This window comes from Geotrypetes seraphini, chromosome 15 (genome assembly GCF_902459505.1).
Source record: "Geotrypetes seraphini chromosome 15, aGeoSer1.1, whole genome shotgun sequence".
NCBI lineage: Eukaryota > Metazoa > Chordata > Amphibia > Gymnophiona > Dermophiidae > Geotrypetes > Geotrypetes seraphini.
Genome location: NC_047098.1, coordinates 65674519 through 65688946, shown reverse-complemented (window position 1 = coordinate 65688946; position 14428 = coordinate 65674519). Strand labels below are relative to the sequence as shown.

The window sequence follows — 14428 nt, the reverse complement described above, 5'->3', positions numbered from 1 at the left end:
CAGGTTACAAACCGTACCTCCCCTCCCAGTGAGAAGGTAGCCTGGTATTAAAGATGCCTAGGACCGCAGGTTGGATTTTGTTCATAAGAAGCTCTTTTTTGTTGTGGCCTCAGGTTTGAAAGCAGCTGTGGCAGCGTCTTTTCTTGCTTGGGCTTGTCACTCCAAGATGCACCATGATTTGGAGATTGTCAGAAAGGGATCTCCAGTTTTTAATGTCTGGAATGGATTATGTAGCTGATGCTCAGTATGACCTTTCAGAGTCATAAGCAAAATGTCTGCTTATTCCATTTCCGCCCACAGGATACTATGGATCAGACAGTGGGCAAGGGATTCCTCTAAGGCGACCTTGAGTAAACTACCATTTAAGGAACACTTAACTCTTTGGGAAAGATTTGGATGATCTTATGGACAAGCGTGTAGGATTGCAAGCAGAAGTCTTTACTGTGCAGCTGACCTGAAGCACCTAGAGGGTCAGATCGCAATGATTTTCGGGCCTCCAGACGATATCGCCAATTCTCAGGAGGACTTTCGGGACAGAGATCCTTTTAAAACTCTAGGAAGTTTTTGGGGGGAGCCCAGGCACCCCCAGTCTTCAGAATTCTGCTCCGCCTCAATTCTAGATTAATCTGAATGCTAAGTCAGACTAGCAGTTCACAGAGTGATTCAACTGCTGCGGAAGTTGAGCTGGGTGGTCCACTTTGGAAAAGCCATTTGGAGCTGATGCAGATCGTGGAGTGTCTGGGAGTCCGGTTCGACACAAGGGAAAACAGTTTCTCCTGGAAGCATGCCGAGAGAAACTTCTGAATCACATACGGGAATTTTGGATCAAGTCTGTTCTGATGGCTTGGAATTATTTGCATGTGCTGGGATCAATGTTTACAACCATGGATGTCCCTTGGGCAAGGGTGCACTTGCTTCTGCTCCAAGATGCATTCCTATCTCAATAGTGCTTGCAGAGGGATGTGCTTCACCAGCAGCTGCCTTGGGCAGTGTAAGCTTGTTGCAGTCTAACCTGGTGGTTGGAACCTCAGGGTCTCACCTGAAGAGTTCCCCTTCACATCTCTTTAGGGCAGGGGTGTCAAAGTCCCTCCTTGAGGGCCGCAATCCAATCGGGTTTTCAGGATTTCCCTAATGAATATGCATGAGATCTATTTGCATGCACTGCTTTCATTGTATGCTAATAGATCTCATGCATATTCATTGGAGAAATCCTGAAAACCCGACTGGATTGTGGCCCTCGAGGAGGGACTTTGACACCCCTGCTTTAGGGTGACTGACAGATTCCAGCCTTTGTAGCTAGGGGCCACATTGCAATGAGCGTCCAGTTCAGAGACACTGGTCCCCTTCCCAGAGGAGGTTGATCAATCACTTGGAACTTCGAGCTATCCACCTAGTGCTTCAGGAGTTTGGGAGCGCATTGCAGAACAAAGTGGTACGAGTTTTCTCAGACAACACAATGGCGGTAGCCTACGTCAATAGTCAGTGAGACACCAAAAGCGCTGCTCTATGCTTGGAAGCCTAGATGCTGTTTCTAAAAGCAGAGGCCCATCTTGTGCTCTTGGCAGCACATGTGGCTGGAGTGGACAGTGTGCAAGTGGAATTTCTCAGCTGGAAGATCCTGGGGACTGGTCACTGTTTCAGGAAGCCTTTACCTGCATTGTGAATCAGTGGGAGCACCTGATATTTGATCTGATTACATCAGCAGCCAACAAGATAATAATTAATTTAATAATAAATTTATTCTTGTATACCACAAAGTTCCAGGCGGTTAACAAACAAAGTAGAACTGTACAATCTGTGAAAGGTACATCAAATTAAAAAAGAATGACATGATAAAGAATACATAATTATTTAACAAACTTATCAAATTTTTAAAAAAATTTATATATTTCCTTTCAATACAGCCAATAGAACTCCTCCACATTGTTCCATACCCTCAAATTTGCTTCAACAGAAGCTTTAAATTGATCTATCATTTGAAACATTCTTTCACCTAATCATGAAATACATAAACAAACAGACACAAGCGAAGCTCATACTTGAACTTCGTTTCTCCACCGGTTAGAGGTTGTAAATTTAAAAGTCGTCATCAACATATACTCGCACATCAAGCAGCATTATTGGGTAAAGACCTTGAACAATTGCTTATGCCTACTACCTATGGAGAATTCAGGAAACGTCTGTAAACACATCTATTCCTGAAATACTTAGGAAACCAACCTATTCAATCTTAGTCCTTAACAACCGAGCGCAAGAACCACCTGTCGCTAAATCTGTACTTTGTTTGTTCACTCAATCTGTAACATTTCTAATCATTGTAAACCGCATAGAACTTCACGGTCCTGCGGTATATAAACTGTTATTATTATTGTTGTTATTATTAAACAATCAAATACTAAAATACCAACTAACTCTAAAAAATTGTTCATTCGCTTCTCTTAAAAATTAAAACACCTTCATGAACTCCTCCAAACGATTTCGAAGACCCTTCACTAAAAAGGATGAGGAAGAGGAGGATATCTTTTCCGTTTCAAAGTTAGAAGCCGATTCTTCTCCACATCCCACAATGCACCGACGATCATGACCATTGCTCCTCAAATTAACCCAAGAACTCACTGGTTAATGATCTGCAGCACATTTTAATATCGAAGCAAGTTAGGATGTGTCCGCAATATCGTCTGCATACCAACCCCTCCTATTCCAGATTGTATCCCAATGTCACTAAAAGTCCTTTTGTTGCGCATGTCCTGTAATTTATTCTGTATCCCGATGTTACTTAAAAGTGCTATAAAAATCCTAATATTGACAACAGTTCTGTCTTTGGCAGTCTACAATCAATTCCTCTCATAACCTACTTTCCACGCTCAACTAATCTGCATACATATGTTTTGCAGGCAAACCACTCCTAAAAGTAAGCATCAAGATCTTTTGCTTCACTATATTCTAGGCATCTCTCCTACATGTCATGTCATAAGGGTTTCCATCGCTCAGGGTATGACAAGCAGGGTTAAACCTTCTAGTACCAAATCACTCTCCTTTCAAAGTCAACAGAACTAAGCCATGAAAAAAACAAAACCCCGAAGGTTCTTTCTTTTAACAGTCATATCCAGAAGTAATGTATAATCAGAAAGCACTTCATGGAAATATTCCTTCAGGATCGTATATCTTAACCTTTTTTAAAATCAATAAACACTATCAGAAATGGAATTATTATGAAAGTAGTTTTCATTCAATCTTAAAGCCTAGGATCTAACACAGAATCCAGGATGTTTTTGCCGTTAACTTACATATTTTAAATTGAGTCATAAACATTCTAACGATTTATCAACCTCTACAGAGAGAATGTTTAAGATATTTCTAAAAGATTTAATATATCTTCCTCAAAATATTGAAGAGAAAAAATAAATATATCAGTGAAAAAGTTAGAAATTATATAACTTTAGAATCCAACATTTTCTTGTAACTTGTCAATTTTATGACAACATGGGCTGTTCCTGCTTGTTAATGAATTCATACAACTTTTCAGGATCATCAAAAGTTGTGGTTTTATTCTCAAAAGTAACTTTTATTAGCACTGGGTAAAGTAAGCCATATTTAGCTCCCATAGCTCTCAGTTGTGGCCTCAGCGCTAAAAAAGCTTTTCTTCTTATTGCTGTGCACCTGGCAAAATCAGGAACAATATGTATCCGTGCATCCTGGCACTTCAAGTTCCTATTTTGTTTTGCCAGCTGAGATATTTCTAGGACCTGTTGATATCTCAGGAGCTTAAAAATTAAGGGACGAGGACCCTTTTGTTTTTCATCTCTCCTGACAGGAATTCGGTGTGCTCTTTCGATTTCTATAGGATACTTAGATCTTACAGGCAATATCTTAGGCAGAAAATTTTCTAAGAAGGAAATAGAACTCCCTTTCTCCACCCCTTCCGGAAGACCCAAAATACGTAAATTGCACCTCCTCACGATTAGAAAGATCTTCCAACTCTTGGGTAAGAAATTCAATTTGTTTCCGTTCCATATTGCTTTTAACTGCCACTATTTCAGCTGCCTACTATCTTTCTTCCATATTAGTTGTTTTAATTTCAACTTGCTCTATTCTAGTGAGTGAAGACATTTCCTCCGTAAGAACATTAACTTTTTTGGCAGTATCCGAAATGATTTCTTTTATGTCTTTCAACTCCCTCATTATATCAATGTCGCCATTTTTTGCCAATGACTTTAACTTTCTAAAAACGTTATAAGAATCTGTTTGGTTCTTTAGTCGAAGACACAAGCCAAGAAGCAAAAGCCTGGATGCCCTGGGGCAACCCTGTCCAAAGGCATGCCTTTTTTAAAAAAAATGTTATTTATTAATTTTAGAATTTTCGACATTCTCAGTCAAAACACAGGAAAAAATACCATGTAAAACAAAAATATATCCATACAATATATGCTGAATCATAGTACACAGGTAAATATTACATTAGACAGTATAGTCCACAATCTAATGAAGACGGAGCTGAAAATTAAATGAAATTAACCATCAAAGAAATAATAAGGAAAACTTAAAGATGAGGCTTGACTGCCCTCGAACTATTCCTCATTGAGCAGATTTGAAAGAAGCTAGGATCATAAATAATTACATACTGTCCTTAGATGGCTCATAGAAAACATACCTGTTCTCTTTATATACCAAAATAAACTTACGGGAGTATCTCAGAACAAAAGTTGCCTCTAACTGCACTGCCTGAGGCCTCAAGTTAAGAAACTGTTTCCTTCTCTTCTGGGTAGGATGCGAAACATCTGGATACATTCTTATAATATTTGACAAAAAGGGAACATCTTTATATTTGAAAAACAATTTAAGCATCCATTCCCTATCAGAATCAATAGCAAACTGTGCCAATAAAGTAGCAGAAACTTGAGTGTCAGTATCCAACCTCTCCAGGAAATTAGATAAATCCAAACTATCAGCAGATAAGTTCTGCTGATTAGGATTTTGAGACCTAATTCTCCTTGGTAAATAATATATTTTTGAGAGAGGTGAATAAGAGGACTCAGGTACTTTCAGAACTTCATTTAGATAACGCTTAAACATAACTATTGCAGGTGTAGAAAACACTTTTGGAAAGTTAATCCACAAATTATATCTCCTAATGGAGTTTTACAGCAGTTCTTGCTTGAAATGAAGGCTTGCACTATCTTTAACCCAAGTTAGTGCTTGTGCTTCTAAAGATTTTATTCTGGTGTCAAAATCATCTGATTTGTTTTTCAAAATTAGAACTTTATTTTTTAATTCCAAACTTTCTGAAAGTACAGTAGTACAACGTTGGGAAAGTTGCTTTATCTGGCTTCCCAGAGAGATTTGAAGACTAGATATAGCCTCCCAAACTTGACTCCATGTTGAAGACTTTAGGCTTCCGTAAGGGCAAAAACTCAGTTCTGGCACTCTCTGATAAAGCAATAGTATTTGCGTTTGCAGTAGAAATCGTCGAAAATGCTTGTACTTGCTCCAATCTCCCATCTGGCTGCACTGCTGACAAAGCACTCTCCTGCCTCCTCTCGGGGCCGGGTCCCCTGCTCTGCCAGGCCGGCAAGAGAGTGTCCCGAGTCGGACCAAGTATTGGCAGCGCTCCACCACTCTTGCTGCTCTCACTACCTTGGGACAAGCCGGAGGACTCCACTCCTCCAGGTATAAGCTGGCACCCTTGAGGGAGAGCTCCCATGCCTCAGCTTGCGCGTTCCCTCCTGCCGAAGCGTCCTCCAGTTGCTGCGTTCGTGGGCCACGCTGCACAAATGAATCCATTGGCCCGGTCTAAGGTAAAGGTTCTTCCGGGTACCCAGACTTTAGATTTTCTTTTCACCATTGGCAAAATAGGGAATTTCTTCCCTGTACAGTCAACGAGCCACCATCTTAGCTATGCTCCGCCTTGACTATCAGGTCTTCTTTAACCCGTCTTTCTGTAGCCTATGATAGACCAACTTCTGCACATATTCATGGCGCACCAGACTGGCTGAGATGACCATGGTATGCAGATCTGGTCCATCTACAAAGGGATCAAAGTCTCATACTTCTCTGTCATCCCCAGCTGTTCATGCAGGGTCCAATTGCCCTGCAGGATCCAGAACGCTTTGGTCAAAAAATGAACTGGCCAACAACTTCCCAATTGCAGTGCAGAAAGCTTTTAAGAAGCTAGGGGAGGACTTAAACTTTTTATAAAGACTGTAGCTTTTTCAGAAGTACTACCTACATATAGAAAGGGCGAGGAAAGAATACAAAACACAGGATTTCAATAGGTGGCTCAAAGCCTGGTGTCATCAAGAAGGCTTTAGGTATATAGGAGGATGGGAAAATAAATGGAGAGATAATAGACTATATTCTAATGATGGCCTACATCTTACTATAGTAGAAAAAAGAATCATTGCTGAGAAATTTAGACAATATGGGGCTCATAATCGAAACTGAAATACATTTAAAAACCTGCCCAAGTCATCACTTGAATGATGTAAAAGATAGGTCGTCCAAGTGCCAATAATTGAAACTGCTTTTTAGGCCTCTGAATCCCACTGTGTGCCCAGAGCTTAAAGGGGCGTTTTTGGAGGAGTGGTTAGGGCAGGATATGTGCCAACCTACAATTCTGGGTTGAAAACCATTTTGGTCAGAGTGCACCTCAGTGCTATTAGTGCTTTTCATGTTCCTGTCAATCATAAATCTCCGGCCACTAATCCACTTGTTTCCAGGTTTATGAAGGGACTTTTCAACGCCAAACCTCCAGTCAAAACCGCCTCTAGTTGTCTGGGATCTTATTGTAGTTTTCACCAGTTTGATTAAACCTTGGCATCTACTCTTCCTAAGTTTCTCACTTGGAAAGTGGTCTTCTTGACCTCAATCACTTCCACTCGTTTAGTGAGTGAACTTCAAGCATTAGTCTCTGATCCACTGTACACAGTATTACACCATGATAAGGTGGTTCTCCAGACTCATCCTAAATTCCTTCCCAAAGTCTTGGAATTTTACCTTAATCCAGTGTGCTTCCAGTCTTCTTCCCAAAGCCTCATTCTCAGAAACAGCTCTTCATGCACTGGGCTGTAAGCGTGCCTTGGCTTACTACATACAGTGCACTAAGCCATACGGGATTTCACCTCAACTGTTCATATCTTTTGATCCTAACAGACTGGGCCAATCTGTAACCAAGAAAACTATTTCCACATGGTTAGCGGCCTGTATTTCTTCTGCTATGCTCAGGCTTGGCTGCAGCTCGAGAGACGTGTTACAGCACACAAGGTCTGAGCTATGGTAGCCTTAGTGGTTTTCTTACGTTCCACTCCCATTGATGAAATTTGGAAAGTAGCTACTTGGTCTTCAATTCACACCTTCACATCTCACTACTGCCTGGATTCCTATTCGAGGCGAAATGGTCATTTCGGCCAAGCAGTATTACAGAATTTATTTTCTTCTTAATGGCCAGCTCTCCCTCCATCCCATTATATTTAGCTAGTGAGTCCCACATATGAGAATATGCTACCTGCTTGTCCTAGTATAAAGCACAGTTACTTATCATAACAAGTGTTATTCAGGGACAGCAAGCAGATATTCTCACATGTGGGCGACATCTGCCTGTGATCCCTGGATAACAACTGTTAGGTAAGTAACTGCTTTCTGGTCTCTCAGACAAAATGATGGTGGTGGCCTACATCAACAGGCAAGGAGGGATGCCCAGTACACATCTAGCTGTGAAAGCGTGCAGCCTTCTCCATGTTGCTCTTTTTGTTTCTTTTGATAATAGCAGGATGTAGGCTGCCATCAGCAATCATACTTTCTAATTATTTTGCTTACTGTATTTCCTTCAGTTATGGTTGGGCAGGCTAAACCCTAGAGGCTCATGTTACAGCTCCTAATGTTAGAGTTATAGCAGTATTGTTAACCAACTTGGAGGTCAGCCTCCATAGAAGAGATTTACAGATCTACACATTCATCTTCCATTACCATCTGGAACAAGACTTCCAGTGAGACAGTAGGTTTGACCAGACAGTCCTCCAGAATTTGTTTGGGGATTATAATCCAACTCTATCCTCCCAAAGCCCATTTCTTTTAGTTCTAGGCTGTTTGAAATGTCAGTGTGTATGTTGCTCTTACTTTTTTGTCCCAGGCAGATTGTAGCTAGGGATTCACATCAATGAAGATTTTAGCTATCTTGCTTGTCCTCAGAGAAAGTCCAATTACTTAGTTGTTTTCTAAGAACAACAGGATAGAAATTCTCACAAAACTTTCAATCATGCCAATGAATTTGATAATGGATTAACATGGTTCTGCTCAACAGTGACAGGTGAGTGCACATGTGGTAGAGCACTCGCAAAAACTCTCAGTACTGAAGAGGAATTTCCATATGGGTTCTGTCTGATGACATTTCCCATCTGTGTGGATTTCTATCCTGCATTCCTCAGAGATCATCTGCTCCAGGTAAGTCAAGGGTTATGGATTTGATATACCAGTTTTCTGTGGGAAAATCAAAGTGGTTTAAATATACTATATTCAAAACTCACAATATATGCAATCTTAACTCAATCAATTCAACCTAATTTAAGGATTCTTGGAGTATAATGCATTGATCTGTCACCAACTGACGAGCTTCAGCTATAAAGATAAGTGGTCTAGCTCAAAATTCATTTTAAAAAATAATTCAGAATAAACAAACAAAATGAATAAAAATAAGATATATTAAGGATCGATGTCGATTGAAGCAGTCTTTTTTCTAAAAACCAAATGAAGGAAAGATCACTGCATTATATTCCAAGAATCCTTAAATTAGACTGACTTGATTGAGTTAAGATTGCATATATTGTGAGTTTTGAATATAGTGATTATTAACTCAATCAAAGAACCTTATGCCAAATTGAAGGTAACTTAAATATACTATACACGCATTGACCTATTTGGAGCAGGATAAAGCCAATAGAATCTTATCTTTTTGTTTCTTTTGATCATAGCAGGATGTAGGTACTCGTATGCAGGTACTTTTTCTGTCCCTTATGGGCTCACAATCTAATCCCTCCTTTTACTAAGCTATAATAGAGGTTTCTACCACGGCACAGAATGCTTAATGCTCTGACGCTGCTCTGATGCTCATAGAATTGGAGCAGCATTGGAGCATTTAGCGCTGTGGGCTGCGGTAGAACTAGCCTCTACCAGGGCTTTGTAAAAGGGGGCCTAAGTTATGTATCTGGGGCAACAGGGTTAAGTGACCTGTCCAGGGTCATTAGGAGCTGCAGCGGTAATCAAGCCCAGTTCCCCAGGTTCTCAGCCTACTGCGCTAACCATCTTGTTGCAGTGGGAATCAAACCTATGAGTAATTTCCCAGGTTTTCTGCCCACTGCACTAACAATTAGGCTACTCCTCGACTGTTATCCATTATCTTATTAGCAACATCAATAATTCTACTTATTTGCTTTGTCTTTGTGTGTAATGGCAGGTAGAATCTGAAAATGCTGATCTGAGAGTACAACTTATTAATATGACTAGGGAAAGGGATTCTTCTATTCAGGAAGCCCATCTGCTTCAAAGCAAACTGGAGAATCTTGAGCAAGTATTGAAGGTCAGTGAGATCCAATTGATTAGATCATGTAAGTATTAACTTTAAATCAGATAAACAAAACCCACTTGTTGAGCTTTGCACCTAAATAATCTCTGAAGACAAGTTGTCAATCAGTCATAAAACTGAGAGATGCTATCTCATTTTTCTAACTAGGAACCTATTTCCAGAGCTTTCTAGGAAAGTTTTAATGTTCTTCTAATCCTGGATAGGGTCTTTATCCCAGGACAAGGTGGTAGTTTATTCTCACATGTGGGTGATGTCATCCACGAAGCCCTGATGCGGAGAGCCTCGCAAGCAGACTTGCTTGAAGAAACTCAGAAGTTTCGAGTCTGCCGCACCGCACTTGCGTGAGTGCCTTTCTGCCAAGCACAGAGCGTGTCTCCTCAGTTTTCTGCAGAGCCGAGAAGTCCGTCTTTGACGCTCTGCGCTGAACTTAGTTCGCTTCGTGCCTTCTCTCACTGCGGCTCTTGTTTTATTTTACTTACTAACGTGTCGCTGTACTTTTCTTTCAGTCTTTGTTTAAAAAAAAAAAAAGTTTAATTTTTTTCGGCGAGTGACTGGCGGGGCCTGTCGCACACCCTCAGCCTGTGGGCTTCAACTTTGCGGCGGCTATCTGCCCTTCTATGTCCCGGTTGGTCACAGTCTTCAAGAAGTGTAGCCAGTGCCAGCGTGCGATCTCCCTCACTGACCCACACCACAGATGCCTTCAGTGTCTGGGGCCTGACCATTGCCCGGTCGTGCGTTCCCTGTGCTACCCTTAATCCTCGAGTTCTCAAACGTCGTCGAGTTCAAGTTGGAAGATTTTTGGTATGGAAACCCCTGCTACACCCTCGACCTCCGATTCGGTGAGGCCTGCTATGGGATGTCCTCCTGCCTCCACGACTTTGACCTCAACTCTCATCAGATCTTCCTCGTTTGGAACGTCCTCGACCTCGAGTAAATCTTCCATGTCTTTTCCTGAGCTTCCCTCAAGTCAGATACCTCAGCAGACAGTTCTAGCAGTGGTCTTCAAGCTCCCCAAACATCATTCCTCAAAGTCGAAGCATTCTTCTTCTTTGTCCTCGGAGCTTTTAGCCTCAGCAAGTGGTCCAGTTTCAGACTCTGATCCACAATTGCAGGCTATCATCCAGACCATTTTAGAGTGGGAATTTGTTCAGTTACTGATTCAAATATAGTCCTGCCTCGACTCTGCTTCCTGCAGTCCTGCCTGGGCACTCAGCAGTCTCACAAGAGGTCGAGTCCTTGCCTGTGCATCGAGCTGAATCTACACACACTATGCAAGGAGTCGAGTCTTGCCAGTGTCTGGTCTGGAATCTTCACACTCTTTGTAAGGAGTCAATTCTTTGCAAGTATCTCGTCTGGAATCCTCACACTCCATACAAGGAGCTGAGTGTTTGGGAGTGCTTCGAGATAACCTCGATCCAGACCACAGAGTTTATGGGACTTCGATCTACAGCTTCCAGTCCTATATCTTCACATAAGGCATTGCCCATTTTGAGGCATAGGGCGTAATCTCTTCGACCTCACATGAGACCTGCTTCCAGGCAGCACTCTCATTGCCGGTCGAGGCCCTCATCGAGGCGCAGGTCCTCCTCCAGAGAGAAGCCTTCCTCATCTAGGCCTTCTAGCTCTTCGAGGCCTCCAACTCCTCGATCCAGGACACCAATCGCCGTGAGGTCATTGAGTCCCTCTCGAGGCCATCCTCTTGCAGATCAATTGTCCTTTTCCTCCTTCCTCCATCAAATGGCTGAGGACCTGGATCTTAAATTGGACACTGGTTCTAAGTACTCTATGGAGTATTTATAGGAAATGAGTGTGCCTTGGCCTCTTGCAGAGTCTCTCAAACTTCCTCTTAACAGGCTTCTTTCTCAAACTTTCAAACAAAATCTGGAGACTCCGTATGCTATCCCTGCTGTTCCAGGCAAGTTGGAATTGAGGTATAGAACTGTACATTTTAAGGGCTTTGAGAACTCGCAACTATCTCATCAGTCTCTTCATTTCTCTCAGATTCTACCAGAGCTTCCTCCAAAAGAGTATCCTTCCAATCCATTGCAGACAACCCTTCTTCTTCAGGAAGCGCTCAGGCTCTGCTTCGTCTCTGTGCCATCGGAGAAGTTCCTTTGGAACAGCAGAGCAGGGAGTTTTACTCCTGTTACTTCCTAGTTCCAAGAAGATGGGCGATCTGAGACCAATTTTGGATCTCAGGGCTTTCAACAATTTCGCATGTTGTCCCTGTACCCCCTTCTAGATCAGAACAATTGGTTATGTTCTCTAGATCTCAAGGAGGTGTACACTCACATCCCCATTCATCCGGCCTACCGTCAGTACCTCAGATTTTGGGTGGGGAATCTGCATTATCGATCTATACGAAAAAGGAGATTACCGCTGAAAAATAGCTGGAAAGTGATGACCACAAATGCTCGCAGTCTAAGCAACAAAGTTCATGATCTGCAAGCCCTGATGTTAGAGGCAGATCTAGATATTGTCGCTATCACAGAGACATGGTTCAGTGAATCACATGTATGGGATGCAAACATACCGGGATATAATCTTTTTAGGAAGGACAGAGATGGTCAAAAAGGTGGAGGAGTAGCTCTCTATGTAAAGATCAGTATCCAAGTGACCAAAATGCAAGGGACCTGGGGAGAGGAAGAAGCGATATGGTTCGCTCTGAAAAGAAAAGATGGAACTTCTATCTACGTGGGTATAGTCTACAGACCTCCGACTCAATCACAGCAAATTGATAAGGATCTGAATGTGGATATCCAAAAGTTTGGAAGGAAAGAGGAGGTTCTGCTGCTGGGAGATTTCAACCTGCCGGATGCGGACTGGAATGTTCCGTCTGCGGAATCGGAAAGAAGTAGGGAGATTGTGGATGCCTTTCAAGAGGCTCTGCTCAGACAAATGGTGACGGAACCCACGAGGGAAAAAGCGATATTGGATCTGGTCCTCACAAATGGAGAGAGTATCTAATGTTTGAGTGGGAAGTAGCGATCATCAAACGGTTTGGTTTGATATAACGGCTAAAGTGGAGAGCGGCTGCACGATACTTAAAGTCCTAGATTTCAAACATGCGGACTTTAATGCAATGGGAGAGTACCTGAAGAAAGAGCGGTTAGGATGGGAGGACATAAGAGAAGTGGAAAGACAGTGGTCTAAGCTGAAAAGAGCGATAAAAATGGCTATGGACCTTATGTGAAGAAAATCAATAAAAACAAGAGAAAAAGGAAGCCGATATGGTTCTCCAAACTAGTGGCGGAGAAAATAAAGGCGAAAGAGTTGGCATTCGTGAAATATAAAAAAAACCAAGAAGAGGAGTGCAAAAAGGACTGAAACTGAAAGAAGCCAAGAGAGAGATACGTCTGGCGAAAGCACAGGCGGAAGAACAAATGGCTAAAAATGTAAAAAAAGGAGACAAAAATTTTTTCAGATATATTAGTGAAAGGAGGAAGATGAACAATGGAATTGCTAAACTAAAAGATGCTGGGAGCCGATATGTGGAGAGTGATGAGGAAAAAGCATATGTGCTAAACAAATAACTTCTGTTCTGTATTCACAGAAGAAAATCCTGGAGAAGGACCGAGATTGTCTGGCAAAGTTACACGAGAAAATGGAGTGGATTCTGCGCCGTTCACGGAGGAGAGTGTTTATGAGCAACTTGAAAAACTGAAGGTAGACAAAGCAATGGGACCAGATGGGGCCTACATTTTATAAGCGTCTCTTTCTCTACTAGGGAGACGCGTAGGGCCGCCTAGGTTCGCCTAAGGCCCTTAGGCGAGCTTAGGCGTCTTGCGGGTCTCCCTAGGCTCCCGGAGGCGCCTTCAATTTAGGCAGCCTGCCTGGGGAGCATTTTTTTTTTAAAACGTGCATCCCGATTGGCTGATTAGACAGCTGTAGGACGCCTACAGCTGCCTAAAATCGGGACGCACTTTGGAGAATCAGGGCCTTGGAGCATTGAGATTAAGCATCAAATTTATGCATCTCAATGGCCATGAATTTGGTCTTGGAGGATGAGATGTACAGTATCCGCATCTATGAGACAAACTTGGTTCTTTTTGTTGCATGGAGCATTTTGGACCCCAGTTCGACTACAAAAGTTAGACAGCTCTAAGTCTAATAGATGCTGGCATTGTAATCTTGAAGCAGGGACTCTAGATCATTTATTATTTTATTGTCCCTTAATCATGGCCTTTTGGAAATCAATTTGGCCCCAAATTAATTGTTTATTGGAGAATCATGTGGCATTATCCTATGATACGATTTTATTTTGTATGTCAATGAGAGCAAAGAGCCAAATTTCATCAAAAAATAATAAGCTTTTATTGATTATGACAGGAGTCGCCATACAACAGATCACAAGTAATTGGAAAAATTGGAATAGACTCAATTTATAACTTCTGGTGGAATTCGTTATGTCACATTTACAAAATGGAGAGAACAATAGCTATATAAAAAGGGAATTATAATTTAAAGAGAGATGGTGGCCATTAACAAAATTTTGCAATGAATAGATACCATTTTTTATCCCAGGACAAGCAGGCAGCTATTCTTGACTGATGGGTGACGGCACCGACGGAGCCCCGGTACGGACAATTTTAGAGTGATTGCACTCTAAGAACTTTTTAGAAAGTTCCAGCTCGGCCGCACCGCGCACGCGCGAGTGCCTTCCCGCCCGACAGAGGCGCGCGGTCCCTCAGTTTCTTAGTTTCCGCGGAGCTCAGAAGACGCGTTTTCAACGGCTGTTGAAATTTTTTCATAACTTGCCTTCCCGCTCGCGTAAACGTTTGACTTCATTACCTTTCTTTTATTTTGGTAAAAAAAAAAAAAAAAAAAAACATTTTTTCTTCAATTTCGGTTTTT

At 41.9% G+C, this 14428-nt stretch overlaps 1 protein-coding gene across 10 annotated transcripts in view; it reads left to right on the top strand.

Moving 5' to 3' along the window:
• The window catches only part of TSPOAP1 (TSPO associated protein 1), a 225595-nt gene that overhangs the window by 79708 nt on the left and 131459 nt on the right, over positions 1-14428 (top strand). For 9 of the 10 annotated variants that reach the window (XM_033922925.1, XM_033922922.1, XM_033922920.1 and 6 more), the window contains one exon: positions 9446-9568. The exons of the other annotated variant lie outside the window; for it this stretch is intronic. In XM_033922925.1, coding sequence (XP_033778816.1) covers positions 9446-9568 — 123 coding nt within the window. The remainder of the gene's footprint in view (positions 1-9445; positions 9569-14428) is intronic. 10 annotated transcript variants of the gene reach the window in all.